This window comes from Nomascus leucogenys, chromosome 10 (assembly GCF_006542625.1).
Source record: "Nomascus leucogenys isolate Asia chromosome 10, Asia_NLE_v1, whole genome shotgun sequence".
Taxonomy (NCBI): Eukaryota; Metazoa; Chordata; class Mammalia; order Primates; family Hylobatidae; genus Nomascus; species Nomascus leucogenys.
Genome location: NC_044390.1, coordinates 66,371,790 through 66,399,037, shown reverse-complemented (window position 1 = coordinate 66,399,037; position 27,248 = coordinate 66,371,790). Strand labels below are relative to the sequence as shown.

The window sequence follows — 27,248 nt, the reverse complement described above, 5'->3', positions numbered from 1 at the left end:
CAAATAGCCAGGCGTGGTGGTGGGTGCCTATAATCCCAGCTACTGGGGAGGCTGACGCAGGACAATCGCTTGAACCTAGGAGGCAGAGGTTGCAGTGAGCCGAGATCGTGCCATTGCACTCCAGCCTGGGTGATACAGCGAGAGTCTCTTTCAAAAAAGAAAAAAAGAAAAGAAAAAAGAAAGAAAGGGCAGATTCTTGCCGTGTGTGTTAATCTGCTCAGGCTGCCATAACAAAATGCTATCGACTGGGTAGCACAAACAACAGAAATTAATTTTCTTAGTGTTGTGGAGACTGGAAGTTCAAGATTGAGGTGAAGGCAGGCTTGCTGTTTTCTCCTTGGTGTGCAGATGGTCGCCATTATGAAGTGTCCTCAAAGTCTTTATGTGCACGACACTCTGGTGTCTCTCTCTGTGTCCATATTTTCCCTTTCTATAAGAACATCAGTCAGATTGATTGGATCCCACTCTAACACCCTCATTTTAATTTAATCGCACTTAAAGGGCTCTATCTCAAAACACATTTTAAGGTACTGGAGATTCGGGGCACTTCAACGTTTAGATTTGGGTAGCAGCACAAAATTTTTCACGTAACACCTTTCAGCGATCCACCCTTTGGCCCCTTTTGGCTGAGCAAAGTGGCTTATGCCTGTAATCTGAGCACTTCTGGAGGCTGAGGTGGAAAAATCCCTTGAGCCGAGTTCAAGGCTGCAGTGAGCCATGACCGCCACTGGGTGGCAGAGAAAGATCCCATTTAATGAAGCAAAAAATGAACTAATCAAGGAATTTAGGATACCCATAACATTAAATGCTTATCATTTTTTTGCGTTGAGAACATTTTAGATCGTCTCTTAGCTATTTTGAAATGTACAATAAATTATTGTTAACAATAATCTCTACTGTGCTAACAGTAGAGCTTATTCATTCTAACCATATCGTTGTACTAATTAATCAAAATTTCTTCACCACCACCACCCCGACTTTTTGCTGTACAGAAGTTTTTGATATAATCCTGATGGTCTATTTTTGCTTTCATTGACTGTGCTTTTTGGGTCATATCCAAAAATCATTGCTTGGACAAATATGATGTAGCTTTTCTATGAATTATTCTAGTAGTTTTATAGTTTCAGACCTTATGTTTAAGTTGTTAATGCATTTTGAGGCAATATTTGAATAAAAATCAGATTTAAAAACCCCAATTTTATTGTTTTTCTGTGTAGATATCCAAATGCATCCTTCCACATCATGTGTTCTTGGCACTATTGTTGAAGTCAATTGACCATGAATGCATGGGCTTATTGCTGAGCTCTCTATTCCATCCCATTGGTCCATGTGTCTGTTTTTATGCTAGTGTCATGTGTTTTGATTAATATAGCTTCGTAGTAGATGTTGAAATCAGGTAGTGTTATACATCCAGCTTTGTTTCCTTTACCCAAGATTATTTTGGAAAATTTGGGGGGTTTTGGGTTTCATATGAATTTCAAGATTGTTTTTTCTATTACTGTGAATAATGTCATTAGAATTTTGATAGGGATTGCACTGAATCTGCACATTGCTTTGGTTAGTAGGGGCATTTTAACACTATTAATTCTTCCAATTCCCAACCACGACATATCTTTTCATTTTTTTGTATATTCTTCATTGTTTTATCAACATTTTATAATTTTCTGTTTACAGGTTATTCATCTCTTTAGACAAAATCACTTCTATGTATTTCATTGTTTTGCTGGCTATTGAAAATAAGATGGCTTTGATTTCTTTTACAGAGTTCATTGTTAGTATATAAAAATGCAACTAATTTTGCTCACCAATTTCATATCTTTAAACTTTTTAAAGTTCATTTATTATCACTTATTATTTCTAACAGTATTTTTGTTTAGTCTTGAGTTTTCCGTGTATAAGGTCATTACTAAACAAGAATAATTTCACTTCTTTCTTTTTTATTTGAATGTTTTATATTACTTTTTCTTGCCTAATTGCTCTGGCAAGACGTTCACCACTATGTTAAATAAAAGTTGGTGAGAGTGTGCATCCTTGTCTTGTTCCTGATCATAGAGGCAAGGCTTTCAACTGTTCATCTTTGAGCATAGTATTAGCTGTGGGTTGGTCATATGTGGCCTTTGTTGTGCTGAGGTACATTCCTTCTATGCCTAATTTGATGAGAGTTTTTATCATGGAAGAATGTTGAATTTTGTCCAATGCATTCAGTGAATCTGTTGAGATGCTTATATGGATTATGTTTTCATTCTTTGTATGTGGTGCATCACATTCACAGATTCGCATAGGTTGACCCATCCTTCCTCCAGAGATAACCTACCACCTCATTATGGTAAATAATCCTTTAATGTGTTGGCTTTTTTTTTTTTTTTTTTTTTTTTGAGATGGAGTCTCACTCTGCCACCCAGGCTGGAGTGAAATGGCACTATCTGGGCTCACTGCAACCTTCACCTCCTGGGTTCAAGTGATTCTCCTGCCTCAGCCTCCTGAGTAGCTGGGCATACAGGCACCTGCCACCATGCCCAGCTAATTTTTGTATTTTTAGTAGAGACACAGTTTCACCATGTTGGCCAGGCTGGTCTCGAACTCCTGACTTCAGGTGATCCACCCACTTCAGCCTCCCAAAATGCTGGGATTACAGGCGTGAAGCCACTGCACAGGTCAATTTTTTATTTTTTGCTAGTATTCTTTTGAGGATTTTTGTATCTAAGTTCATAGGGAATGTTGACCTGTAGCTTTTTCTTGTAGTATCCTTGTGTGTAGCTTTGGCATCAGGGTAATGCTGGCCTCAAAAAAGAGAATGGAAATGTTTTCTACTCTTAAATATTTTGAAGGAATTTGAGAATGATTGGCATTAAGAACACAACACGTCCTGGGCTTTACTTTGATGCGAGTGTTTTATTACTGATTGAATCTCTTTTCTCATTCTTGGTCAGTTCAGATTTTTAATTTGTTTTTGTTTTTCTTAATTTTATTTATTTGAGACAAGAGTCTCCCTCTGTTGCCCAGGCTGAAGTGCAGCGGTGTGATCTAGGCTCACTGCAACCTCCAACTCCCTGGTTAAAGTGATTCTTGTGCCTCAGCCTCTCAAGTAGCTGGGATTACAAGCATGCACCACCACACCCAGCTAGTTTTTGTATTTTTAGTAAAGACACGGTTTTGCCATGTTGGCCAGGTTGGTCTCAAACTCCTCACCTCAAGTGATCTGCCTGCCTCAGCCTCCCAAAGTGGTGCGATTACAGGGGTGAGCCACTGCATCTGGCCTAATTTGTTTTCCTCGATTCTGCATTAATGAAAGATTCTATTTCCTCATGATTCAGTCTTAGCAGATTTTATCTTTCTAGGAATTTCTCCACTTCTTTTAGATTGTCTAACTTGTTGGCATATAATTGTGGATAATGTTGTCTTATGACCTTTTGTATTTCTGTGGTACTAAGTGTAATGTCTCATCTTCCATGTCTGATTGAGTCTTCTTTTTTCTTGGTTTGTTTGGCTAAAGGTTTGTGATTTATCTTTTCAGAAAAGCAATCTTAGTTTCAAGGATCTTCTCAATTGTGTTTTTCTGCTCTCATTTTTTTCTGATTACATTGGATCTTTATTAATTCCTTTTTTTACTGACTTCCAGTTGTTTGCTTGTCTTTTTCTAGTTCCTTAGGGTGTAATGTTAGGTTGTTTACTTGAGAGACCTTTTTTGTTGTTGTAGGCATTTATTGCTCTAATCTTCCTCCTTAGAACTGCTCTTGCTGCTTTCCATAAGATTTAATATATTGTGTTTCTATTTCTGCTTGTCTCAAGATACTTTAAAATCTCTCGTGATTTCTTTTTTGACCCATTGTTTGGGAGCATGTGGTTTAATTTTCCCATATCCCTCCATCTTGAAATTCCTCGTTATTGATTTCTAATTTTGTCCCATTGTAGTAGAAACTAATACTTGATATAATTTCAATTAAATTTGGTAAGATTTGCTTTGTCTTATCTACATGATCTGTCCAGAGAATGTTCCATATGCTTGAGAAGAATGATACTCTGCTACCGTTTCATGGAATGTTCTGTGTATGTCTGTTAGGGTACATTTGGTCTAAAGTGCAGTTCGCATCCAATGATTCCTTATTGATTTTCTGTCTGAATGATCTGTCCACTATGGAAAGATATTTAAGCTCCCTACTAGTATTGTATTGCAATCTGTCTCTCCCTTCAGATTAATATTTGCTTTATATACTAAGGTTCTCTGATGGTGCACATATCTACATTTACAATTCTTATATCCTCTTGATGAATTCACCTCTTTATCATTGTATAATGACAATTTTTGTACCGTTATAGTTTTTCCTTAATGTTTATTCAACCTCTACTCTGTTTTGGTTTCTATTTGCATAGAATATCTTTTTCTAGTTCTTCACTTTCCGTGTTCTTAATGGTGTCGTCTCTTCTCACAGCATATACTTGGGTCTTTTAAAAAATTATTATGATATTCGGTGTCTTTAAATAACTTAATCCATTTACATTCAAGGTATTTATTTATTTATTTATTTGATGGAGTTTTGCTCTTGCAACCTCCGCCTCCTGGGTTCAAGCGATTATCCTGTCTCACCCTCTCAAGTAGCTGGGATTACAAGTGCCTGCCACCATGCCTGGCTAATTTTTTGTATTTTTAGTAGAGACGGGGTCTCAACATGTTGGCCAGGCTCGTCTCGAACTCCTGACCTCAGGTGATTCACCCGCCTCGGCCTTCCAAAGTGCTTGGATTACAGGCTTGAGCCACAGCGCCCGGCCTCATTCAAGGTAATTATTGATAGTTAAGAACTTACTCCTGGCGGGGTGCAGTGGCTTATGCCTGTAATACCATCACTTTGGGAGGCCAAGGCGGGCGGATCACAAGGTCAGGAGTTTGAGACCAGCTTGGCCAATATGGTGAAACCCCGTCTCTACTAAAAATACAAAAAAATTAGCTGGGTGTGGTGGCAGGCACCTGTAGTCCCAGCTATTCGGGAAGCTGAGGCAGGAGAATTGCTTGAACCTGGGAGGCGGAGGTTACAGTGAGCTGAGATCGCACCACTGCACTCCAGCCTGGGTGACAAAGAGACTCCGTATCAAAAAAAAAAAAAAAAAGAACTTACTCTTCATTTTATTATTTCCTCATTGTTTTGTAGATTCTTTGTTTCTTCCTACTCACTTGCTGTCTTTGTTATTAGATGCATTTATGAACTGGTATGTTTAAATTTCTTGCTTTTTATCTTTTGAATACTTACTATAGGTTTTTTGCTTCATGATTAGCATGAGTCTTACATATAACATATTTTACTTATAAATGGCTATTTTAACCTGATAAAAAGTTAACTTCTATCACACAGAAAACACTTTTATTCTTCCACCCACATTTTATATTTTTGATGTTAGACTTCTTTTATATTGTATATCCCTAAACAAGCTAATATGCCTATTATGTTTAACAGTTTTGCCTTTTAGACTTTATACTCAATATATGTGATTACCATACTTCCATTAGTGTTAGAGTATCCTGAAATTTGATTCTGCATTTACTTTTATCAGAGTTCTATCCTTTTACATGTTTCCATGTTACTACTAAATGTCCTTTTTTTCATGTTAAAAAAAACTCCCTTTATCATTTTCGTAAGACAGACCCAGAAGTTATATACTTGCTTAGCTTTTGTTTGTATGGGAAAGTCCATATACAACGTCCTTCATTTCTAAAGGACAGCTTGCTAGGTAAATTATTCTTAGCTGCCAGCTAAGTCTGCTGATAGCTTTATAGATTTCCATTGTAAATGATGAGTCTCTCTTCTTTTGTGCCTTTAAAACTCTGTCTTTGGGCTGAGTGCAGCATGCCTGTAATCCCAGCATTTTGGGAGGCCAAGGCAGGCAGATCACTTGAGGCTAGGAGTTCAAGACCAGCCTGGCCACGATGGTGAAACCCTGTCTCTACTAAAAAATATAAAAATTAGCCAGGTGCAGTGGTGTACACCTGTAGTCCCAGCTACTTGGGAGGCTGAGCATGGCTGAGGCATGAGAATCGCTTAAACCCGAGGGGCAAAGGTGACAATGAACCAAGATGGTGCCACTGCACTCCAGTCTGGGTAACAGATCAACTCTGGCTCAAAACAGAAAACAAAAACCCCTGTACTTTTGTCTTTGATTTTTGACAGTTTATTATAACATGTCTTGCTGAAGTTTTATTTGAATTAAAACTAATTGGAGACCTTTAAGCTTCCTACACCTAGACATTTATATCTTTTCCCAGATATAGACATTTTTGGCTACTATTTCTTTAAATAAGCTTTCTATAGCCTTCTTTCTCCTTTCTTTCTTGAAATCCTGTAATGTGAACTTGGCTCTTTTGATGCTGTCCCATACATCCTGATGACTTTATTTTTTTTATATTCTTTTTCTTTCTTCTCCTCTGAGCACGTATTTTCAAATAACTTATCTTCAAGTTCACAAATTCTTTCTTCTGCTTGTTCAATACTGTTGTTACCCCTCTCTATTGCTTTTCTCATTTCACACACTGGCTTTTTCAGTTCCACAATTTCTGGTTTTGATTAGGTCAGAGTATACATAGATATCTAAGAGATGAGGCAATACAGCTGATATCTGGGTTACATACAGAATAGAAAGGGAATTATAAATGTATATAAAGTATGATGAGAGAATGAAGGTGGAAAGTAAGGAGGCCCAGGAAAGATGAAGTGGTGTCAGGACAGGTGGTAGTGAACCCATGCCCAAAGGATTAAATAAACCAGTAACTAACAAAAATTATGAATTTACAGAACAGCAGATAAGAAATAACTTTCTGAAATGCTCAAACTCCCTCTACAAAACTGGCCAAAATTGGTTGAAACCAATATAGCCAAATGGAGTTTGCACAGACCAAGCATGCTGATGTCACAGCCTGAATTTCCTCACCATGTTTCAAACTCCTCCTAAATGTGTGTATGATGCATGAGGAGACATGAAGAGAACTGTGCATGCCTGAAGACTTTCCAGAGCTCTCCTTTCCTTCTACCTATCACCTGAGAACCCCAGAATCCACCTCCTAAACGTTTTAAAATTGAATTACTGCCTTAAAGTCAGCACAGGGAGACAGATTTGAGCTTGACTCATCTTGAGTCAACTTACAATAAAAAGCTTTTCTTTCTCAAAAACCTGGTGTCAAAATATTGGCTTTCAGTGCCTCAGGGAGAGAGCTCCTTTTGCTTGATAACAGTAGTATAAATTAGACCAGATAGTATTAACAGGGGCTGCAGGTTCATCTTCTTAGTGCCTTTCCCCACCCTTAAGAATCCTTTGGGACTGTTCCATTGCTGTGTGATGCAGGCACAGAACCCAAGAGTGAACATGCTGAGAATTCTCAATGCCAGGCTGCCCAAGGCCACAGTGAGCTTCAGATAAGGGAGAACTATTCCTTTGCTCTGAAAAGACTTCGTGACTCAGGGCTGAGCTCAATCTAAATGACATGCAGCATTAATTTCATTTTCTACTTACTATGTAGTCTGGGGTTCCTCCTGTTTCTCTGCCACCTAGAGATCAATTCATTTTTATCAATATTTGGGAAAATCAGCGACATAAATCAGGTAACGGGACCCTAGACCCAGCCTCCAGTATCCTGCCCTTTGCCTGTTGGTCTTCCAACTTTTCTAAATAAATTACACTAGTACAGAGACACACTGACATGCAGACTCTCAGGAGATACCAGCACATGAGCACTTCAGAGCAGTTTGGGCATGACAGGTATCAGTGAGGGTTAGGGCTGGGGCTTCTGTCCGAAGTTCATAATCTGTGTGTGCTGGCTAGCTCCTGGGAAAATCCCAGGGTTTCTGTGGCCATGGGGGAGATTATTCAGAGAGGGCAGAATCCCTGCAGAACGGTGTCTCCTGGACACGTTTATCATTTCCCTTTTCATGTGAAGGTCTCTGGACCAAGCCTCCATGATACGGCTGATCTGGAGACCAATGTGGACACTGTGAAAGCCTCTGATCACATCGGAGAGTAAGTCCTGGCCTCAGGAAGCAGGCTCCTATCTGACAGAGCTCCACGCTCCTTCCTCAGTAGAAGACCACAGGCTGAAAAAATCAATTGAGAATTGCAAATCTTTTAGTTTCCCAAAGAAGGAAATTTTTAAAAAGTATTTTTATCCATGTTAAGAGTAACAGCAGCTACTCAGGAGGTTAAGGCAGGAGAATCACTTCAACCCAGGAGGTGAAGGTTACAGTTAGCCGAGATCGCGCCACTACCCTCCAGCCTGGGTGACAGAGCGAGACTCTATCTCAAAAAATAAAAACGGCTGGGTGCGGTGGCTCACCCCTGTAATCCCAGCATTTTGGGAGGCTGAGGTGGGTGGATCACCTGAGGTCAGGAGTTCGAGACCAGCCTGACCAACATGGAGAAACCCCGTCTCTACTAAACATACAAAATTAGGCGGGTGTGGTGGCACATGCCTATAATCCCAGCTACTTGTGAGGCTGAAGCAGGAGAATCGCTTGAACCTGGGAGGCGGAAGTTGCAGTGAGCTGAGATTGCACCATTGCACTCCAGCCTGAGCAACAAGAGCAAAACTTGTCTCAAAAATAAAATAAAAGCTTAGTATCTGTACAAAACGTATGAAAAAAGAGGAGTAACAGCAAAGGAACATAGACCTGAATTAACTCAACGTAGAAAGCCAGAGTATTCATGAATAATAAATATCTGCCATTTGCCTAGAGAGTGAGATTGGAGTTCTAGCCCCTCATTCTTATTTCCAGCATCAGGGAAGGTCCATTCTCCCTATTGCTCTAGAATATGCACAGGGTAGAGGAACAGCAGGGTGAGGGCTGAGGCTAAGCCCAAGCTAAGGGGTGGGTGGGAGCAGATTCCCACTCCTCAGCTTCTCTCAGGAGAGGCATGTGCTCTTGGGGACAGAGGACAGCGATTCCCCATGAAGAGTTGGGGTCTCAGGTTTCCCTTCACTCCTCCGAAGTCTGGGAAGGACCCAATTAGCCAACCTAAACTTCAAGCTACTAGTCTCTTACCCTTCCTAGAGGCTGACTGGGAAAAATCCAGCCCTATGAAGCCTGTAACCCCATCACCTTGCAGCTCTATGGCAAGACATCAAGGGAGCAGGGGAAGTCCTGCTGGAGTCAGGGCCTGGCACTGAATCTTTATTGGATTTTCTCTTTTTGGCAAGTTCCTCAATTATTTTTTTTTTTCATATAGAGTCTCGCTCTGTCACCCTGGCTGGAGTGCAATGGCCCAATCTAGGCTCACTGCAACCTCTGCCTCCCAGGTTCAAGCAATCCTCCCGCCTCAGCCTCCTGAGTAGCTGGGATTACAGGCGCCCTCCGCCACACCCAGCTAATTTTTTCACATTTTTAGTACAGACAGAGTTTCACCACATTGGTCAGGCTGGTCTCGAACTCCTGGCCTCAGGTGATCCACCCACCTCAGCCTCCCAAAGTGCTGGGATTACAGGCGTGAGCCACCGTGCCTGCCCTATTTTTTTAAATTTATGCCTCATGCCACCAGCTTGGGTAGGTGAACCTAGTGTCCTCCTTCCCTCCAGGCCTGATGGCCATAGGCAGAATCTTGTCAGTGCCCTGCAGTTCGCTCCTCGGGGCTGAGGCACCACCTCGTCATCTTCATCTGCCCGGGAGAGCCACGGTAATTCTCTTCTAGCAACAACCACAGCTCAAGCACCACAGGCAGATTCTGCAACCTGAGTCAAGGGCATGGTGATTCTAGAGCGCTACTCGTGTGCCCCTATGTATTAGCCAAAGGCATCAAGTGACTCAGCAACCTCATCCGCATCCAGATGTCTGGGTCAAAGCGGTGGAATGAAGGGGTCAGTGAAGATGCTGTTGGCAAAAACAGCCAAAGAAGTGCAGTCATCACAAAAGGAGACAAAATTTGTGTGTGGGCTCTGGAGAACAGTGCTTGTGGAAGGAACCATGAGAAACGGCCAGTGTAACTGCTGGGATTTAGGCCTAGAGACGGGGAGAAACAGGCCAGGGTCGTGCGTCCTGGCTCCACACAGTCTCTCCACCCTGACCCAGCTCCAGCATCAAACTTCAGCTGCTACAGAGAAGGCCAGGTGTATGGAGCAAATAAAGCCTCCAGCCTGGGAGATTAGACACTGCTCCTAACAATGGACTCAATAACTTCCCGTTCATCACCTGATTGGATTCTTCCAACTTGAAGCTCACAGAAGGTGAGTTACTCAGTCCCTTCTCCTGAGAGCACTCCCTCGTAAGACACTTGAACGAGTCTCCACTGGGGCTCTGCTTCTAGAGGACATGACCCAAGACACCAAGCAACTCCTGGTTAACTCAGGACTCTGCCGGGGTTCAATAACTCAAGCTAACCTTCACCCTCATCTCTCATACTCACCATACTCACTCCTGTGGTCGCTAAGTATCACCTCATTACCCAGCACATCCTGGGTATCCATCCCACCTCCACCTCCTGTAATGATCCCATTCCATCACTTGGCCAATCTTGCAGCTTCAACTTATCCCTGAGCCTTGTCTACATACGCATGTCCAATTCTAGACCCCACCTCTGAGCCCTAGCACATCCTCAGCCCTAGAGCCAGGTAGCATTAACCTCACTCTCAGGAGAGAAAAACTGGGTATTTAAGGCAGGACTTCTCAAACTTCAGTGTGCAGATGAACCTGGGCATCTTGTTAAAATGAAGGCTCTGACTGAGCAGGTTGGGGCAGGGGCGAGAGGCTCTGCATTTCTAACAAGCTCCTGAGAATGCAAAGGCTGCTGGTCCACCGCACTCTTGTTGCAATGGACCAGCAGCGTTAACCATGGGGAAAGCCAAGGTTTAATGTCAGACTTTGGTGTTTGGTTACACGTGTGTTCACATTTCTAGAGCAGTGGTTCTCAACTGGGAGAGTTTATCGCCCAGGGCATAAATGGAAATTTCTAAAGATGCTTTTTGGTCTCCTTCAGCCTCATCCCCGAGGGCACAATAAAGTCTAACAAAGAGTAGGGATGTGGTAATATGAGGGCTGAACTGGTGAAATCACCTTGTCACTCAAAGCCACATTTCCCTTCCACCACCTGTGTCAACATGTGCTCAAGCATCATTTCCTCTGCGAAACCCTTCCATGCAGACACCACCAGCCCTACGTCCCTTGCTCCTTTCTCCAGGGTGCTCTGGGCCCCTCCCTGCATCAGTTAGAATTCCGGTCACCTTCAAGTGATGAAACCCCAAACGAACAGGCACTTGACCAGTTTAATTCTCCCAGGTGACAATACTGGCATGGCTCTTCACAGCCGCAGGGAGCCAGGCTCCTTCTATCTTGTCCTGCCTTACTTGACCTTCACTCCTGAGATCATTTTCTGGACCAAGGTGGCAGCTCCTACTCCAGCCATCTGGTCCACATTCCAGAGTGCAGGAAGGAGGAAAGGTGGGGGATCACGCCTTGCCCCGTAAGAACACTTCCGGGCCAGGTGTGGTGGCTCATGACTGTAATCCCAGCATTTTGGGAGGCCAAGGTGGGCGGATCACCTGAGGTTGGGAGTTCGAGACCAGCCTGACCAACATGGAGAAACCCTGCCTCTACTAAAAATACAAAAATTAGCCAGGCATGGTGGCACATGCCTGTATTCCCAGCTACTCGGGAGGCTGAGGCAGGAGAATCGCTTGACCCCAGGAGGCGGAGGTTGCGGTGAGCCGAGATCATGCCTCTAGCTTGGGCAACAAGAGCGAAACTCTGCCTCAAAAAAAAAGAACACTTCCTAGAAGCTGCACATACCACTTCTGTTCAACATCTTTTTGGCTAGAATTTGGTCACAATACCACACCTAATTTCAAGAGACACTAGGAAATTACCTTGAATCCATACAGTCATGTGCCCAGCTAAAAATCAGAGCTTCTATATTAGGAAAGGGAGAATAGACACTGAGAGACAACTGGTCTATCTTGCCATAGTTCTCTCCCTGGTACCATCCTGATTACTCTGAGACCTCCTGGGGACAGGGTACAAGCCCTTCTTCAAGAACACAGGAAATGGCCCACAGGGGGTTCTCTAGCAATGTACAGCTAACTCTGCTTCTCATGTTGTGTACTTCTCATGTTGAAACTATTACACACTTTCCAGGTACTAATTCACTTGGTCCTCGCCACCCACCCTGCAATCTAGGTACTACTGTCACTCTCATTTTACACAATACAAAACTGAGCTCATTAAGACTTAACAAGCTACTTCTGGTCACACGTCTATTAACCGAGGGAGCCACAATTTGGACCCAGGCAGTCTGGTTCCAAGGCACCTGCTCTTAACCCCCCAAATACTCGGCCAACACCTATGAAACTGAACTGCACTACAGGACACCAGCCAGAGCACCTCGTGGACCCTCTACCCCACAGGCCAGCAGCACTCCTGGGGGGATCCCCAGAGAATTCTTTCGGGACATAGGGGTATAATGGGTCCTGTAACAAGATCTTCTCCAGAGAAAAGGGCAGATGTTATGGCTCTGGGGTGGTGCCCCCTCCTCCATGCTGATGACTAAGGCCAGAGGACTGACTACTTCTAGACCTTTATTTATCTGTGAAAAGGGGGAAAATAAAAGGAATAAAATAAAAACAGTACAGTTGACACACAAAAAAAAAACCAATGAGAGGGAGGACGGGAGGTGGAGAAGTAAATGGGGGAGGGGTTCCCATTACAGCAGCAGGATCCAGTGACCTGGGATGCTCACATCTCTCCCCAACTTGGGTGGAGCAGCCCCTTCCTCCCAGGGTTGCTGTCCTGTCCAACCCCGTGCTCCCCCAGCCCGTTGGGAGGTGGACAGTGAGACATCTTCCCAGGCTGGGGAGAGGAGGAACCGTGCTGCGGGAAGGGGCCTGGGGTCAGACCATGCACAGGGAGTGACAGTCAAAGGCCCCCCAGTGTCTCCCCAAAGAGGGACTTGTGGGGGTTGGAGGGTGGACACCAGAGGCCAGTGTTTGCTCCTCTTCCAGCATCAGGCGAGAGACAGAACTAGGAAAACAGGAACAGGCAAGAATCAGAACCACAGCCCTCTCTCTGCCCACAATGCCATGGTACCTCCCCCTCCCAGAAGCTGCTGCCCGCAGGCCTAGCGCCTGTTCTCAAAGTCCACCCTCCAGCTAGGGCTCCGTGCTTTCTAGGTCTTACCAGTCAGAGCCTCCTGGGCAAAGTATTTGACGTCCACATCCTGGTCCTGGGTCAGCTTCTCTAGGATGGGCTTGACTTCACTCTGCAGGGTGCTGGAAAGCGAAAGGAGACAGGGAGAGAGAGGGTAAGCCAGGATGGACTGGGGCAACAGGTGGGGACATCTCTTGAGCAAGAGGGTGTACACAGACATGGACACACCAAACCCAAGGTGGGAGGAGTCTCAAGAATCTGGGACACACACAGGAATTAGAAATCTCTGATCACTGCACAGGAGGGTGACCACAGTTCACAATATTTTGCATATTTCAAAACAGCTATAAAAGATTTTGAATGTTCTCATCACAAAGAAACTGCAACGTTTAAGGTGATAGATACGCTAATTATCCTAATTTGAACATTACACATTTGCACATATTATTGAAACACTACTATACCCCCATAAATATGTATAATTATGTGTCTATTAAAAGCAAAATCAGGCCGGGCGTGGCAGCTCACATCTGTAATCCCAGCACTTTGGGAGGCCAAGATGGGTGGATCATCTGAGGTCGGGAGTTCCAGACCAGCCTGGCCAACATGGAGAAACCCTGTCCCTATTAAAAATACAAAATTAGCAAGGAGTGGTGGTGCACGCCTGTGCTCCCAGCTACTTGGGAGGCTGAGGCAGGAGAATCGCTGGAACCTGGGAGGTGGAGGTTGTGGTGAGCCAAGATTGCACCATTGCACTCCGGCCTGGGCAACAAGAGCAAAACTCCGTCTCAAAAAAAACAAACAAACAAGGCCGAGCATGGTGGCTCATGCCTGTAATCCCAGCACTTTGGGAGGCCCAGGTGGGCAGACCACTTGAGGCCAGGAGTTCAAGACCAGCCTGGACAGCATGGGAAAACCCCCATCTCTACTGAAAGCACAAAAATTAGCCAAGCATGGTGGTGCACAACACAAGAACTGCCTGAACCCAGGAGGCAGAGGCTGCAGTGAGCCCAGATCACACCACTGTACCCCAGCCTGGGTGACAGAGTGAGATTCTGTCTCAAAGGAAAACCAAACAAACTGCAAAAAACCAACCAACCAACCAGCCAATTAAAGGTCAGAAGTATGACAAACAAGGACAGACTTCTCTGGGGCCCCAAACAGGGAGATCAGAGTAGGCTGGGAAAGTGGAACAGAATCTCAGAACCCCCAAGTCTCTGAGGCCCAGCAAATGGATCTTTCATTGATTTCACACATATTCACTGAGGTCTACAATGTATTAGGAGTGAATATGGAGCTAAATCACTCTTGATTTCTGCCATGAGGCACCCGGGCCAGGAGGAAGAGACCAAACTGGTACGTGTGAGGGGAGGGGTAAGTGGCCCCAAGGGGAAGTTCCTGGTCCTCCAGGAGCCCAGAGGAGGCATCCACTCTCATCTATGGGGCCCAGGGAAATCCACCTGCACCAAGAGTCAATTGTTTTGGAAAACAGAGGAGGACTTCGGAGAGAAACTAAAGCTGAGGTTGTGTTCTGGAACACATAGAGAGAGGAATGTGCAGGCTTTGTGGGTCCCCCACTTTCAGCTGACAGCTCCCTGTTCTCCCCAAATAACCACTATTCTTACTTCCATCATCTCAATTCCTTCATTCTGCCTGTTTCTGAACTTGACATAAATGGTGTGTTTCCTTGGGTTTGGCTCCTCACTCAACATGGTATCTGTAAGAGTCACCTGTTGCTGCTTAGAGCAGGCATTTGTTTCATCACTGCTGAATAGTTTTCCACTGCAGCAGTAAACTAAAATTTATCCACTCTACTGTGGACAGACATGGAGGTTGTTTCCGTTTTTATGGCTACTATGAATAAAGCTACCATGAACGTTCTTCTGACAGAAACAGCACTCACTTCTCCTGGATAGAGACCCAGGAGTGGAAGGGCTGTTTCACAGGGTGTTTGTATAACAAGCTTCACCAAATTCCACTCCAGTTCCACTCCCGTTTTCAGAGTGATCAAACTCTGAATGTACAGCCCCAAGTGCGATGGATGAGATTTCCAGCTCTTCTATGTCTTCACCAACATTTGCACCACTGAGTCTTTTTTAATGTTGGCTGTTCTGGGAGGTGTGTAGTGATATGTCACTGAGCTTTAATTTGCATTTTCCTGAAGGCTAATCATGCTGAACACCTTGTCATATGCTTACTGGCTATTTGGAGATCCTTTTTCAAGTGCCTATTCAAGTCTTTTTCCCCCATCTCTTTCTTGTCCTGCCTGATTTGTAGGCAGGTATTGTGGATGAGTCCTTCCTCAGAAACATACATTGCAGACATCTTCCTCCAGTCAGTGGCTTGCATTTTACTCTCAAAATGCTGTCTTTTGAGAAATAGTGCTACATTTTACAGAAGGTCAACTTACCCATCACTTCCTCCGGTTTGCTGTTTAACAAATCTGTGCCTACACTAACTCATGAAGATATTTTCCTACATTTTCTTCTAGGCCCTTTGTTCTTAAAATCTTTCTGGTTCTGGTCTGTCATCTCAAATTCATTTGTTTATGCATTGAGGTGAGACTTCTGTTATTCCTACGTGGGTATCAAACTGCCCCAAATATGTTTTTTAAAATACATACATTTCTCCACTGAACTACAGAGGTGCCTGCTGTTAAACACACGTGGGACTGTTTCTGTGCCCTTGATTCCATCCTATTGGGTGATTTAAATATGCTTGTGTTCACATCTATTTTAATTACTGTGGTGTCATAAGTCTTGGTCTCTGGTAGTATAAATCATCCAACTTTGTTCATTAGAAGTGTCAATTTTCCACTAAAGAACCTGCTAAGATTTAATGGGCTTATATTGAATCTAAAGATGAGTTCAGGGAACTGTCCCATCCATGAATATTATGTAGGTCTGCTTTAATTTTTTTTGAGACAGAGTCTCGCTCTGTCACCCAGACTGGAGTGCAGTGGCGTGATCTCAGCTCACTGCAACCTCCGCCTCCTGGATTCAAGCAATTCTCTTGCCTTCAAGGCTCCCAAATAGCTAGGATTACAGGCGCGTGCTACCACACTGGCTAATTTTTTGTATTTTTACTAGAGACGGGGTTTTGCCATGTTGGCCAGGCTGGTGGTGAACTCCTGACCTCAACTGATCCACCCACCTTGGTCAGCTCTGCTTTAATTTCTCACAGTAGTGTTTTACAGTTTACACTGCAGGTGTTACATACACATCTTTCATTGAATTTATTCCTGGCTATTTGATATTTTTGGTGCAATTATAAATTATACACATACTTATATAAAACATAAGGTGATTTCATTTTCTAATGACTTGTTGCTAGTACATAGGACTGCCATCCCATCACCCCCTCTTTCTATTTCATGCTGTGATGTTCATTTTACAGTTGAGAAGAAAACAGACCTTGAGAAGGGAAGGGAGCCAAGGTCACACAGCAAGCCAGGAGCGGTGCTGGGCCTCTGACCTTGGGCTCTACCTTCAAAGGTCAAAGATTAAGGTGCCCACAACAAGGCCCCTGCCAGTGTGTGCGGGAGTATCCAGACCTCACCTGTTGTCCAGGATGGGCCCTATCTTCTGCAGAGACTTGGCCACATTGAAGCGGACATTGGCAACCGGGTCCCCAGCCATGCGCAGAACTGTGGGCAGCATGTGCTTGGTGGTGATGTCCTGCCCACAGACCTCAGACAGCACCTGGGGGCCAATGAGTGGCAGGGGTAAGTATGCAAAGCTTCTGGCTAACTCTCATTTCCCGCTGCCTCTGACCAGGCCACTCTGGTGATCATCAGGCCCTACAGAGGCTGAGCAATATGGGTGACTCAGTTAGTGGAGTGAATCTCCCAACTCCACTAACACCATCCTAACACCACGTCTCCATTCTGCGATGTCCCAGTTTCTCTGTCCTCAGGCTTCCCTTAATTATTCTGGAGATGGACCTTAATTACCAAGCCCTAGGATCCCTCCTTAGAGCAGTGATCTCCAGAGTGTGGCATGGGAAGACATGATCAGAACACTTAGTTGTATTTATTTTTAAATCCCTTCCTTTCAGCTCTGTGTATGGTTTACACATAAATAAGTAGTACATGAGATAATTATAATCATAGGAAAAGCAAATAGACAGGAGCACTTCCTATCTGTAGCATAACTGTTCTAAGCCCTGTGCGTGTATAACCTGATTAATCTTCACACTCACTAGGCTGTGATTACCAGTATGAATTCCTTACAAATGAGAAGACCAAAGCATGAAGGGGTTAGGTAACTATCCAAGGTCCATAGCTAATGTATGGCGGCACCAGAATTTAAAACTAGGTCTGACCTAGAGCCTGTACATTCACCCACCGCACCACAGATAGAGACACACATTTCACAGGGAAGGAGAGGGGTGCTCATAAAGGTTGAGATCGCTGCTCCAACAGGTCAAGTCTCCCAGGCCCTGAGTCCCTCACCATCCAAGTCCCCAGTCCCAGAGGCCCTATGACCCTGATCCTGGGAGCCCCAACCCCTTGCCTGCAGTTCCCCCAAGGACTCATCTCTGAATAGAAGATCCCCTCCATGTCTCCATTCCCAAACCAGGTGTCTCCCTTGGGGAACCCTCTAGCATCCTTCCTCTCCCCGGCACTCCAGTTCCCTAGGGATGGGCCAGCAGGCAGGTGGAAGGCTCACATTGATGCAGAAGAGCGTAGTCATGCGGTGCAGGTAGTTGGGGTCTCCGGACATGGCCAAGACCTTGGGGATGATTGTGGCATGGGCCCACTCCTTCCCAAACTTTTCCACTAGCTTCTTCAGGTTGCTGGTGGCTGCCTCGCGGATGGCATATACTGCAGAAGGGTGAGGGTGAGACAGACAGGGATTTGGAGGTGAAGAACTGATGTGGGCAAACTGTAGGTCACACTCACCGTGGCTTACAAAGCAGCCCCTAGGTGCCAGGCCGCATGTGAGCCAAAGAGAGAAAAAAGGGCTTACTATGTGCTGTATCTATTAACTGTTTTTTTTATAGACTATCTTTTCAACCACTCCAAGAGGTAGGTTCCACTACTGGCTTCATTTTACAGATGGGCAAACTAAGGCTCTAACAAGTGATTTGCCTAAATTATGTGGCACTTATTACTTCAAACAGGGCTTCACAGAGATAAATATTACCTTTTAGTTTTTTCCTCTCTTAGTGTAAACAATGAGCAATTCTCATAATGGCCCCAAGGGACCAGAATAAGAAGTTTCAAAGAACGAGTGTGGGGCTCATTCAAAGACAGCAGGTGACTTTAGATCTGACAGCCCCAAGGGCAGGATTCAAAACCCTGGTCTGGCTGCTCAGTGGCCCTCTGGCTCTCCACTACACCAGGCAACCCCTGGGTGATCTGTTTTGTCCTCCTCCCACTCAACACTTCTCTAGGACTCTAACAAGCACGGGAGCTGGTCCATACGAGCATCCAGTGGCACGGGGAGTGACTCTAGCCTCCTCCACTGCCAGCCACAGCCCCAGCCAATCCATCCTGCCTTTCTGGAGCTCCCACCTCCTCTTGCTGCTCCTGTGGAGGCACTCACCATGATCCACAAGCCAGGCCATGCACAAGGAGTTAAGTTTCTCATCAAAGAACTCCACTCCCTACAGGAGAAACCAAGGGTTCCACGGTAAGCGTTCCAGGAGAGCAAACAGGGGGAGCTGCTAGCCACACCCCAAGGAACCTACACCCACCCTAGAAAGACCGACACTTCTCAACTTCATCTGAGGTGCTCCTTTCCCTCTTCTCTCTTATTGAATCCAATGCATCTTTTAAAGCCCTATTTCCTGGGTCCCTTCCTTCGACTCCCCAGGCAGTTGTCACAGCCTCCACTAAGCCTTCAAAGCCCCCTGTTTCCCTATCACAGCCCTGGACATACTGCACCTCCCCTGGGGCAGCACTGCCTGGCCCCCAGGCCTCCTAACTCACCAGCTGTCCAGCCAGGAGGGGCATGTACTCAATGATGGCCAGCCGCACCCTCCACTTGGCATCCTCAGCCAGCTCCACAATGGCAGGGAGCAGGGACTGGGACAGCTGCCGGATGCCAATCACCTCGTTCACACAGTCCAGGTTGGAGATGATGTTCAGTCGTACCTCAGGGCACTGAGGAGAGGAAAGAAGGATTCTGAGAGAATGCAATGCACACAGCAACCCAGGACAGGATGGAAAGAGCTCAGCTGCATCAACTTTTATGGACATCTCCCGAGGGCCTATTCCTGTCCAAGCCCAGCTCCCCATCCTGGGGACACATTAACGGCACACAAAACCCAAGCAGCATGGATCACTAAGTCAAGCAGATTTTTAAACCTTACAATAGTATCACAAGAAATGTTTATCCATTTTGAAAGGACTTTAAGAATTACAGTAGGAAAATATAGCACCCTGGAAAAAAACAGGCAGACATGATTCTTCTAATCCTAGCTCTGCTGCTTGCTAACAACGGTTCCTTTCTGGACATCAATCCACAACATGGGAGAAGGGAAGGAAGAAAACTATTTCCTTATAAAAACTATTTTAGTCTAAAAAAATAAAGGAGCACTGAAATGAATCAATAACCAAGTGAACGAGCCTGGCAGGCTTGGGCTGTTGAAACCCTACACATTCCAAAGATAGGACTGGCCCTTGCCCGGCTCAGCCCTTGCTGTGTGAGCCTCAAGGTGCTGAACGCATGAGAAGAGAAGGCTCAGAGACTATACCTTACCCATCTAAAAAGACTTCTTTTTGGTGCACCAATAAAAAGGTAGCCTTTTTCATTTAGACAAGTTTATAAATTCTGGTGAGAGTCAAAATGTGAAATATAAAGTTTATCAATCTAAAATGGAAATCTCAAACATAAGTCATATAAATTCCTCACACCAAGAAAACCATGCTGGTTCTTTTCTTCTAAGAGAAGCTGCCCTGAGACAGGCTGGCAGCCAGCACATGATTACCATATGGTGCTTGCTGAAGGTGAAACTGGAGAAAAAATGCTCCAGTCCTAGCACACTTGCAGCATGTATGGGCTTGCCTTCACACTGGGCTGAGCCTGGATCCTTCCCTGATGCCAGAGGCAAAATGCTCCCCAAAACTCTGGAGAGGTGTGAAATGACATAGCTGACAACTTGAGGGGCTCTCACCTGCCAAATTATGCCCATTAAAGCATCAAAAACAAATAAAAATTGTATTAATATCTATAAAATGATTATAAAAGAAACAGTGCATGTGAAGCATAACTCAGATAAACTACTTAAGTCATAAAATTCGTCATGAACATTAATGATGATTCAAACTTTTAGCAACTGACGTAATTAACTGATTAAAAATAGTACAGTTAATCACCCACTAATAGGGAAAAACAAAAACAGCAAAAATATATTAAAAATAGCGCACTTTTTTCAATGTATTAAAAAATTGACTGTAATTCTGGGGCTAAGAGATTACTCCACTGTAACGGAACTGAGTAACATAACTTTTAGGGGCATGGGGGACTGAAATGTGATGCAGTACTTTCTGTTACAGTATTTCCTCCAACTTTCTAGCACACTGTGTGTGTGCCTGTGTATAAAAAAGAAAGAAGGGGATGGGGAAGAGAGGACTGAGGCTTTTGGGAACAAAGACGTCACACACCAGCAAATGATTGCACCATCTGCCCAGTTTTTCACCACCAAGGCAGAAACCACCATGTGGTCCCTTCTGCCTCCTGAACAATCCTGAATCCTTCTGTATCACTGCAGCCTCGTCTCTACATACCACTTAGTCTAGCCTCAGCCTTCCAGACTCCCACAGCCTCCGGTTTGGTCTTCCTACACTGCTGCTGGCCGCCTCACTTCAATCTTTCCTTCACGTAAGCCTCAGGGTGCCTTCTAACACCAACTCTATTCTGGCTCTTCCGCTTGCCCACAGTCAAGTCCAAACTCCTTCCCCAGTGGTCACCCTGATGATCTCTCCAGTCATCACCCAGCACCGCCTCTCATCCTTTGTAATCCAGGCAACCTGAACTGCCGGGTGTGGTCATGTGACCCTCCTGGCCAATGGGTGTATAGGGTGGCAAGCACATGTGAGGAATCTCGTCCTTCAGAGGACTGGGCCTGCTGTGGTCTGTGCCTGACCCCTCCATGCCAGCTAAGAGATGCTAAAAATTGGAGTAGTTTCCTGAGATTCAGAGACAGTTGAGGTTCAGCAGGGCTAACCCACCAGTGTAGGACCACCTAGACTGTTACGAGAGAGAGAAAAAAAATCCACCATCTAATTTAAGCCAGAGTGTATTCTGGGGTCTATATTATAGCACCTTAGCCTAAACCCTAAAAAACATGAACTCATCCTTAACAGCACCTGTAACACCTTAATGGCATCATGGGACTGCCTGTCTCTCTCCACTGCCAGTCTCTGAAGGCTTTTGAGGACCAAAACTCTTAATCTAGGCTGGGCGCGGCGGCTCACGCCTATAATCCCAGGCCTTTGGAGGCCAAGGCAGGAGGATCGCTTGAGATCAGGAGTTCAAGACCAACCTGGGCAAAATTTTCCTGTCTCTATGGAAAATGTTTTTAAAAATTAGCTAGATGTGGTGGCTCTTGCCTGTAGTCCCAGCTACTTGGGAGGCTAAGGTGGGAGGATCACTTGAGCCTGGAAGGTGGAGGCTGCAGGGGACCATGATCACATCACTGCACTGCAGTGTGGGCAACAGAGCAAGACCCTATCTCAAAACATAAATAAATAATTTTTTTTTTGAGAGAGAGTCTTGCTCTGTTGTCCAGGCTGGAGTGCAGTGGTGCAATCTTGGCTCACTGCAACCTCCGCCTCCTGAGTTCAAGTGATACTCCTGCCTCAGCCACCCGAGTAGCTGAGATTACAGGCACCTGCCACCATGCCTGGCTAATTTTTGCATTTTTAGTAGACACGAGGTTTCACCATGTTGGCCAGGCTGGTCTCGAATTCCTGACCTCAGGTGATCCACCCGCCTCAGCCTCCCAAAGTGCTGGGATTACAGGCGTGAGCCACCGCACTGGCCATAAATAAAAACTTTAAATTTCTACTCTATTTTTCATATCCTTAATGTCCCGGAAAGGACTCATGCAGAGTGCCTGGAGGAATGAATGCATGAACACACAGCTATGCCCACAAACATCCAACTCAGCAAAGATCTGGATGTCTGTTGAGATATCAGGAGATTCCTGGTCAATCTAGGTAAACCCTAACAATCTAGATAGACCCACCTGTTCCCTCTACAAACCCAGAGCTGAGATCCTGGCACTCTTACCTCATCCTTCAGCTGAGCCAGGAAGAGGGGCAAGAGGTGCTCGATGGTGTTGTCTTTGCCCAAGATGGGAGAGAGACCCATGATGACTGAGGCCAGGGCAGACTTGACATGTTGGTTGGCATCGGACACCAGCTCCTGGAAGAGAGAAGGGGTAGGCACAGGGGTCAGCGCAACCCCTGCAGCAGCAAGTGGCCAAGCAGATGCCAACTCCTAAGAGACAATAACCTGCTTCTGCCCCTCTCCTTCATAGAGCAGGGGATGGCTTAGGGTACAGGGGAAATCACTGTTCCTTATGCGTACCACCTACTTAGAGTTCAATGACCCCTGCTCTCAGCAGTCTCCACTCCAACCCCAAAACCCTGTGAATGAGAGGACTCAGTGACGTCTGAGGTTCTAGAAAGTACTTCCACCTTTAAGGTCAGCCTCAAGCTGCAGTCAGGACCCCTAATTGCTTGAAACCCAAGAGCTGCCTGGTCCCAGAGGGCTGGGAACCTAGTTTTTGCAGCTGACTATCCCCAAGGCCTTGTCTCCAGCCCCTCTTTTTGGCAGGCTCGGATCCACTTGGTTCCTTCCATCAAACTCTCTGTTACCTTGATGCAGGGCAAGATCTGGGACATGATCACATTCTCCCGACAGTCAGCTGAGAGGTTTTCACAGAACTCTGTGGACAGGGAGAGGGCGGCAAAGGGAAGTGAGACCTGATGTGCTAGTTCCACCTCCAGCCACTCGGATACCCACCCCACTCGCTGTGTTCCGGCTGCCAGCACCAACCTTTGACCTTGTGGGAGGCTGCGGCCCTCACCTCGGCCTCACAGTCTTTCATCAGGTTCTGGAAGGCAGGGACCAGGTCTGTCTTGGTGATCTCAGGCCCCACTGCTTTCTGGAGCTGCACACAGGAATGAGGAGTGGGAGAGTGAGAGGGCCTGGCAGTTTACTCTGGGCTAAGGAGGCCAAAATCGAAGTGAAGGCACCAGTATTAGGCGCCAGAGCGTGGGCCTTGGAAGCAGTACTAAGATCTAATTCAAGCGCCAAGTCTGGCCCCGGGGCAAGGCTCTTCACCTCGCTGAGGCTCTTTTGCTTCCAAAGAAAAATGAGGACTGCAAGGGCACCTACCTCACAGTGTTGTCAGCATTAAAAATAACAGATTTCCATATTGTTCAGGCTACTGGGGTTAAGTTTTCTGTTACCAAAAACATTTCTGATCCAAAAACATTCAAATGATACAGTGACTGCAACTTTTTGATTTATATATGGCTGTATTTCTTAAAGATCTGTTACCAGAAGTACGAATTACTTTTGTAATGAAAATAAAACAAGAGGCCGAGTGCGGTGGCTCACACCTATAGTCCCAGCACTTTGGGAAGCTGAGGGGGACAGATTGCTTGCGTCTAGGAGATCAAGACCAGCCCAGGCAACACAGTGAAACCCCGACTCTACAAAAAACACAACAATTAGCCAGGTGTGGGGGCGGGCACCTGTAGTCCTAGCTACTCAGGAGGCTGAGGTGGGAGGATCACCTGAGCCCAGAAGGTCAAGGCTGCAGTGAGCTATGACTGTGCCACTGCACTCCAGCCTGGGTGACGGTGTGAGACCCTGTCTCAAAATAAAAATAAAACAATAAAGATTGACAGGGAAGAAGGCACTCTAGGGCCGGGTGCAGTGGCTTACACCTGTAATCCCAGTACTTTGGGAGACCAAGGTGGGTGCATCACTTGAGGCCAGGAGTTCGAGACTAACCTGGGCAACATGGTGACACCCTGTCTCTACTAAAAATACAAAAATTAGCTGGGTGTGGTGGTGCACACTTGTAATTCCAGCTACTTAGGAGGCTAAGGTACGAGAATCACTTGAGTCTGGGAGGTGGAGGTTGCAGTGAGCTGAGCTTGTGCCACTGTACTCGGACCTGGGCGAAAGAGTGAGACTCTGTCTTTAAAAAAAAAAAAACAAACGGGGGCACGCTTGGCCCTGCCTGTTTCATAGCACCAGGCATGGAAAGATGCATGGCTCCTGCTGCAAAGCTGGTTCCTGAAAACCTGGTAGGAAGCAGGACAGTTCATTATGAAGACGGGAATGAACAAGTAAAAATCTTGAAGGACCTCATGATATCTTGGGAAAATATTGCCTTTTATTGATCTTGCAAATATTTACTGAATGTCTACTGTGAGCCAAGAACTGGTTTAACAGCCTAAAATTCCTGCCCTCATGGAATTTTTATTCTAAGACCCAGCGTGACACAGTTTATGCAGCTCAGGAGACAAGGATGGGAAGAACCTTCCCTAACTGTGGTGATGGTACGCTATTCTGAAGCTCTGAGTCCTTCCCGCAAGTGCCAGTGGGAACCAGCATAATTACGGGCAAAGGGCGCCCCAGGGTAGAGTGCCACTCAAGGCCTCTCTGATCCCACCCTGCCCTCTCTCCTGCTTTCTCTCAGGCTGGGCCGTCAAGATCAGGCCTGAATGTTCTTGCTTGCACTTGCACTCACCTCCCAGGGTTTTTTGTCCTCTGGCTGGAACAAAGTTCCTATCTTAGCTCTCACCCACTTATCTTCTAGAACCAGCTGCAACACCACCTCCCCTCGTCAATGCTTCCAAGGCCCCACATCTGTCTGTCTGTCCCACACCTGTTGACACTTTATAATCAAATTTCCCCTAAGTCAATCTTCCCCTTCAGACTGCCTGGCTCCGTGAAGGCCAGGAATGTGCCGAATTCGCTGGCCCAGCAAATAGCTGGTGCTCAGCAAACATGTTTGTGGGATGAGGCAATCTGGATCCCTGTGGAAGGAGCACTGTCCTGAGAGTCACAGACCTGGAGTCTTGTCCCCTTTCTGCCTGGCTAGTAGTGTCACTCTGATCAGTTAATTAAACTTTCCGGGGTCAGGCGCGGTGGCTAACACCTGCAATCCCAGCACTTTGGGAGATAAGGCAGGTGGATCACTTGAGGTCAGGAGTTCGAGACTAGCCTGGCTAACATGGTGAAACCCTGTCTCTACTAAAAATAAAAAAACTAAAAAGGCCGGGCGCGGTGGCTCAAGCCTGTAATCCCAGCACTTTGGGAGGCCGAGGCGGGCGGATCACGAGGTCAGGAGATCGAGACCATCCTGGCTAACACGGTGAAACCCCGTCTCTACTAAAAAAAATACAAAAAATTAGCCGGGCGTGTTGGCGGGCGCCTGTAGTCCCAGCTACTCAGGAGGCTGAGGCAGGAGAATGACGTGAACCCGGGAGGCGGAGCTTGCAGTGAGCCGAGATCGCGCCACTGCACTCCAGCCTGGGGGACAGAGCAAGACTACGTCTCAAAAAATAAATAAATAAATAAATAAATAAATAAAAATAAAAAAACTAGCTGGGTGTCGTGGTGGGCACCTGTAATCCCAGTCCCTCAGGAGGCTGAGGCAGGAGAATCGCCTGAACCCGGGAGGGAGAGGTGGCAGTGAGCCAAGACTGTACCACCACACTCCAGCTGGGCAACAGCACTCTAGCCTGGGTGACAGAACGAGACTCCATCTCAAAAAAAAAAAAAAACAAAACAAAACACACACACACACAAAAACCCCACCTTTTTGGGCTGTGTCTTCCCCTTTGTGAAAGGACAGCTTGATTATGTCAGGAGCACCCCACATGTGCTACCCTTCTCTGCTCCTGTGGCACTTTCCTCCATGTAGCCTTAACTTAGCCTCAGAATCCTTCTCAAAGCAGCACTTCAAGATGCCATGTCAATCAATCAGGATTGGCATATGAAGTGAGACGCAGTTAGATGATCATAGAGATCTTATTGCTCAAACGCCCAATGATTCCGTCGGCCTAATGCTAAACCTGAGCTCCTATATGCTTCCCTTCTGAGGGTATCAGTGTCCCCACCAGTGGGACAATGTCAACGGTCGCTCATCTACCTCTGTGAACTTGTCAGCCACCATGTAGCGGACGCGCCAGGACTTATCTTCAGCGGCCTGGCGCAGAGTGGGCATCACCAGGGCCTCCAGATCCTCCTGGGGCAGAAGCTGGGCGATGTTCACGCACGCCTCCACCGCCAGCAGCCGCACCGAGTCCTGGGGAGAGGAGAGGAACAGGGGGAGGGCAGCAGAGGCCTTGCTGAGCTCTGGGATTCTCCTTCACGGGCAGGGACCACCAGAAGGAGGGGAGAGCAGAGAGGGCCAGGAAGCAAAACTCACCTGCTCGTCAGAGGCCAGGTTGGAGAACATGGGGATGATCTCACTCTTGACGTTGTCCAGCTCCAGCACCTTGGCAAACTCCCCCAGCTTGGAGGCTGCGGCCCGCCGCACCATGGGGGTGTCATCTGAGCACAGGTTCCGGAAGTACCTGGGAGTCGGGGATGGGGATCCTGAGGCAGCAGGCAGTATGGCAGAGAGGAACAAGCACAGACTCTGCAGTCGTGTGGGTCCAGGCTTTAGCTGAATGCTTGGGCAAGTGATGACCCCCTCTCTATCTTCCCAGCCCTATGAAACGGAGCTGATAGTAACAGTACCTACCCCACAGGTCCGCATGAGGGTTAAATGAAATAATGTGTGTGAGAGACTTCGCAGATTGCACATAATAAATCTAGTCAATGGTAAGTGCTGACGATTACATCATGACCATAAATGCTTAACCAACGGGCCAGGCATAGTGGCTCATACCTGTAATCTGAACACTTTGGAAGACCAAAGCAGGAGGATTGCTTGAGCCCAGGAGTTCAAGACCAGCCTGAGCAACATAGTGAGACCCCATCTCCGCCAAAAATAAAAGATGAGCCCAGCGTGGTGTTGCACACCTGTGGTCCCAGCTATTTGAGAGGCTAAGGCAAGAGGAATGCTTGAGCCCAGGAGGTTGAGGCTGCAGTGAGCTATGATTGCACCAGTGCACTTCAGCCTGGATGACACAGCGAGATCTATCTCAAAAAACAAACA

At 46.1% G+C, this 27,248-nt stretch overlaps 1 protein-coding gene across 1 annotated transcript in view; it reads right to left on the bottom strand.

Annotated features, from left to right (window-relative positions):
• Nucleotides 1-12,518: 12,518 nt before the first annotated feature.
• PPP2R1A (protein phosphatase 2 scaffold subunit Aalpha) overlaps nucleotides 12,519-27,248 on the bottom strand; it is a 36,564-nt gene continuing 21,834 nt past the window's right edge. The window contains exons 5-15 of the mRNA XM_030821203.1: nucleotides 26,514-26,661; nucleotides 26,235-26,390; nucleotides 23,117-23,231; nucleotides 22,936-23,006; nucleotides 22,346-22,480; nucleotides 19,039-19,212; nucleotides 18,653-18,713; nucleotides 17,774-17,928; nucleotides 16,662-16,804; nucleotides 13,134-13,225; nucleotides 12,519-12,977 (exon numbers count right to left, since the gene is read on the bottom strand). Coding sequence (XP_030677063.1) covers nucleotides 12,961-12,977; nucleotides 13,134-13,225; nucleotides 16,662-16,804; nucleotides 17,774-17,928; nucleotides 18,653-18,713; nucleotides 19,039-19,212; nucleotides 22,346-22,480; nucleotides 22,936-23,006; nucleotides 23,117-23,231; nucleotides 26,235-26,390; nucleotides 26,514-26,661 — 1,267 coding nt within the window. The 3' untranslated portion in view covers nucleotides 12,519-12,960. The remainder of the gene's footprint in view (nucleotides 12,978-13,133; nucleotides 13,226-16,661; nucleotides 16,805-17,773; nucleotides 17,929-18,652; nucleotides 18,714-19,038; nucleotides 19,213-22,345; nucleotides 22,481-22,935; nucleotides 23,007-23,116; nucleotides 23,232-26,234; nucleotides 26,391-26,513; nucleotides 26,662-27,248) is intronic.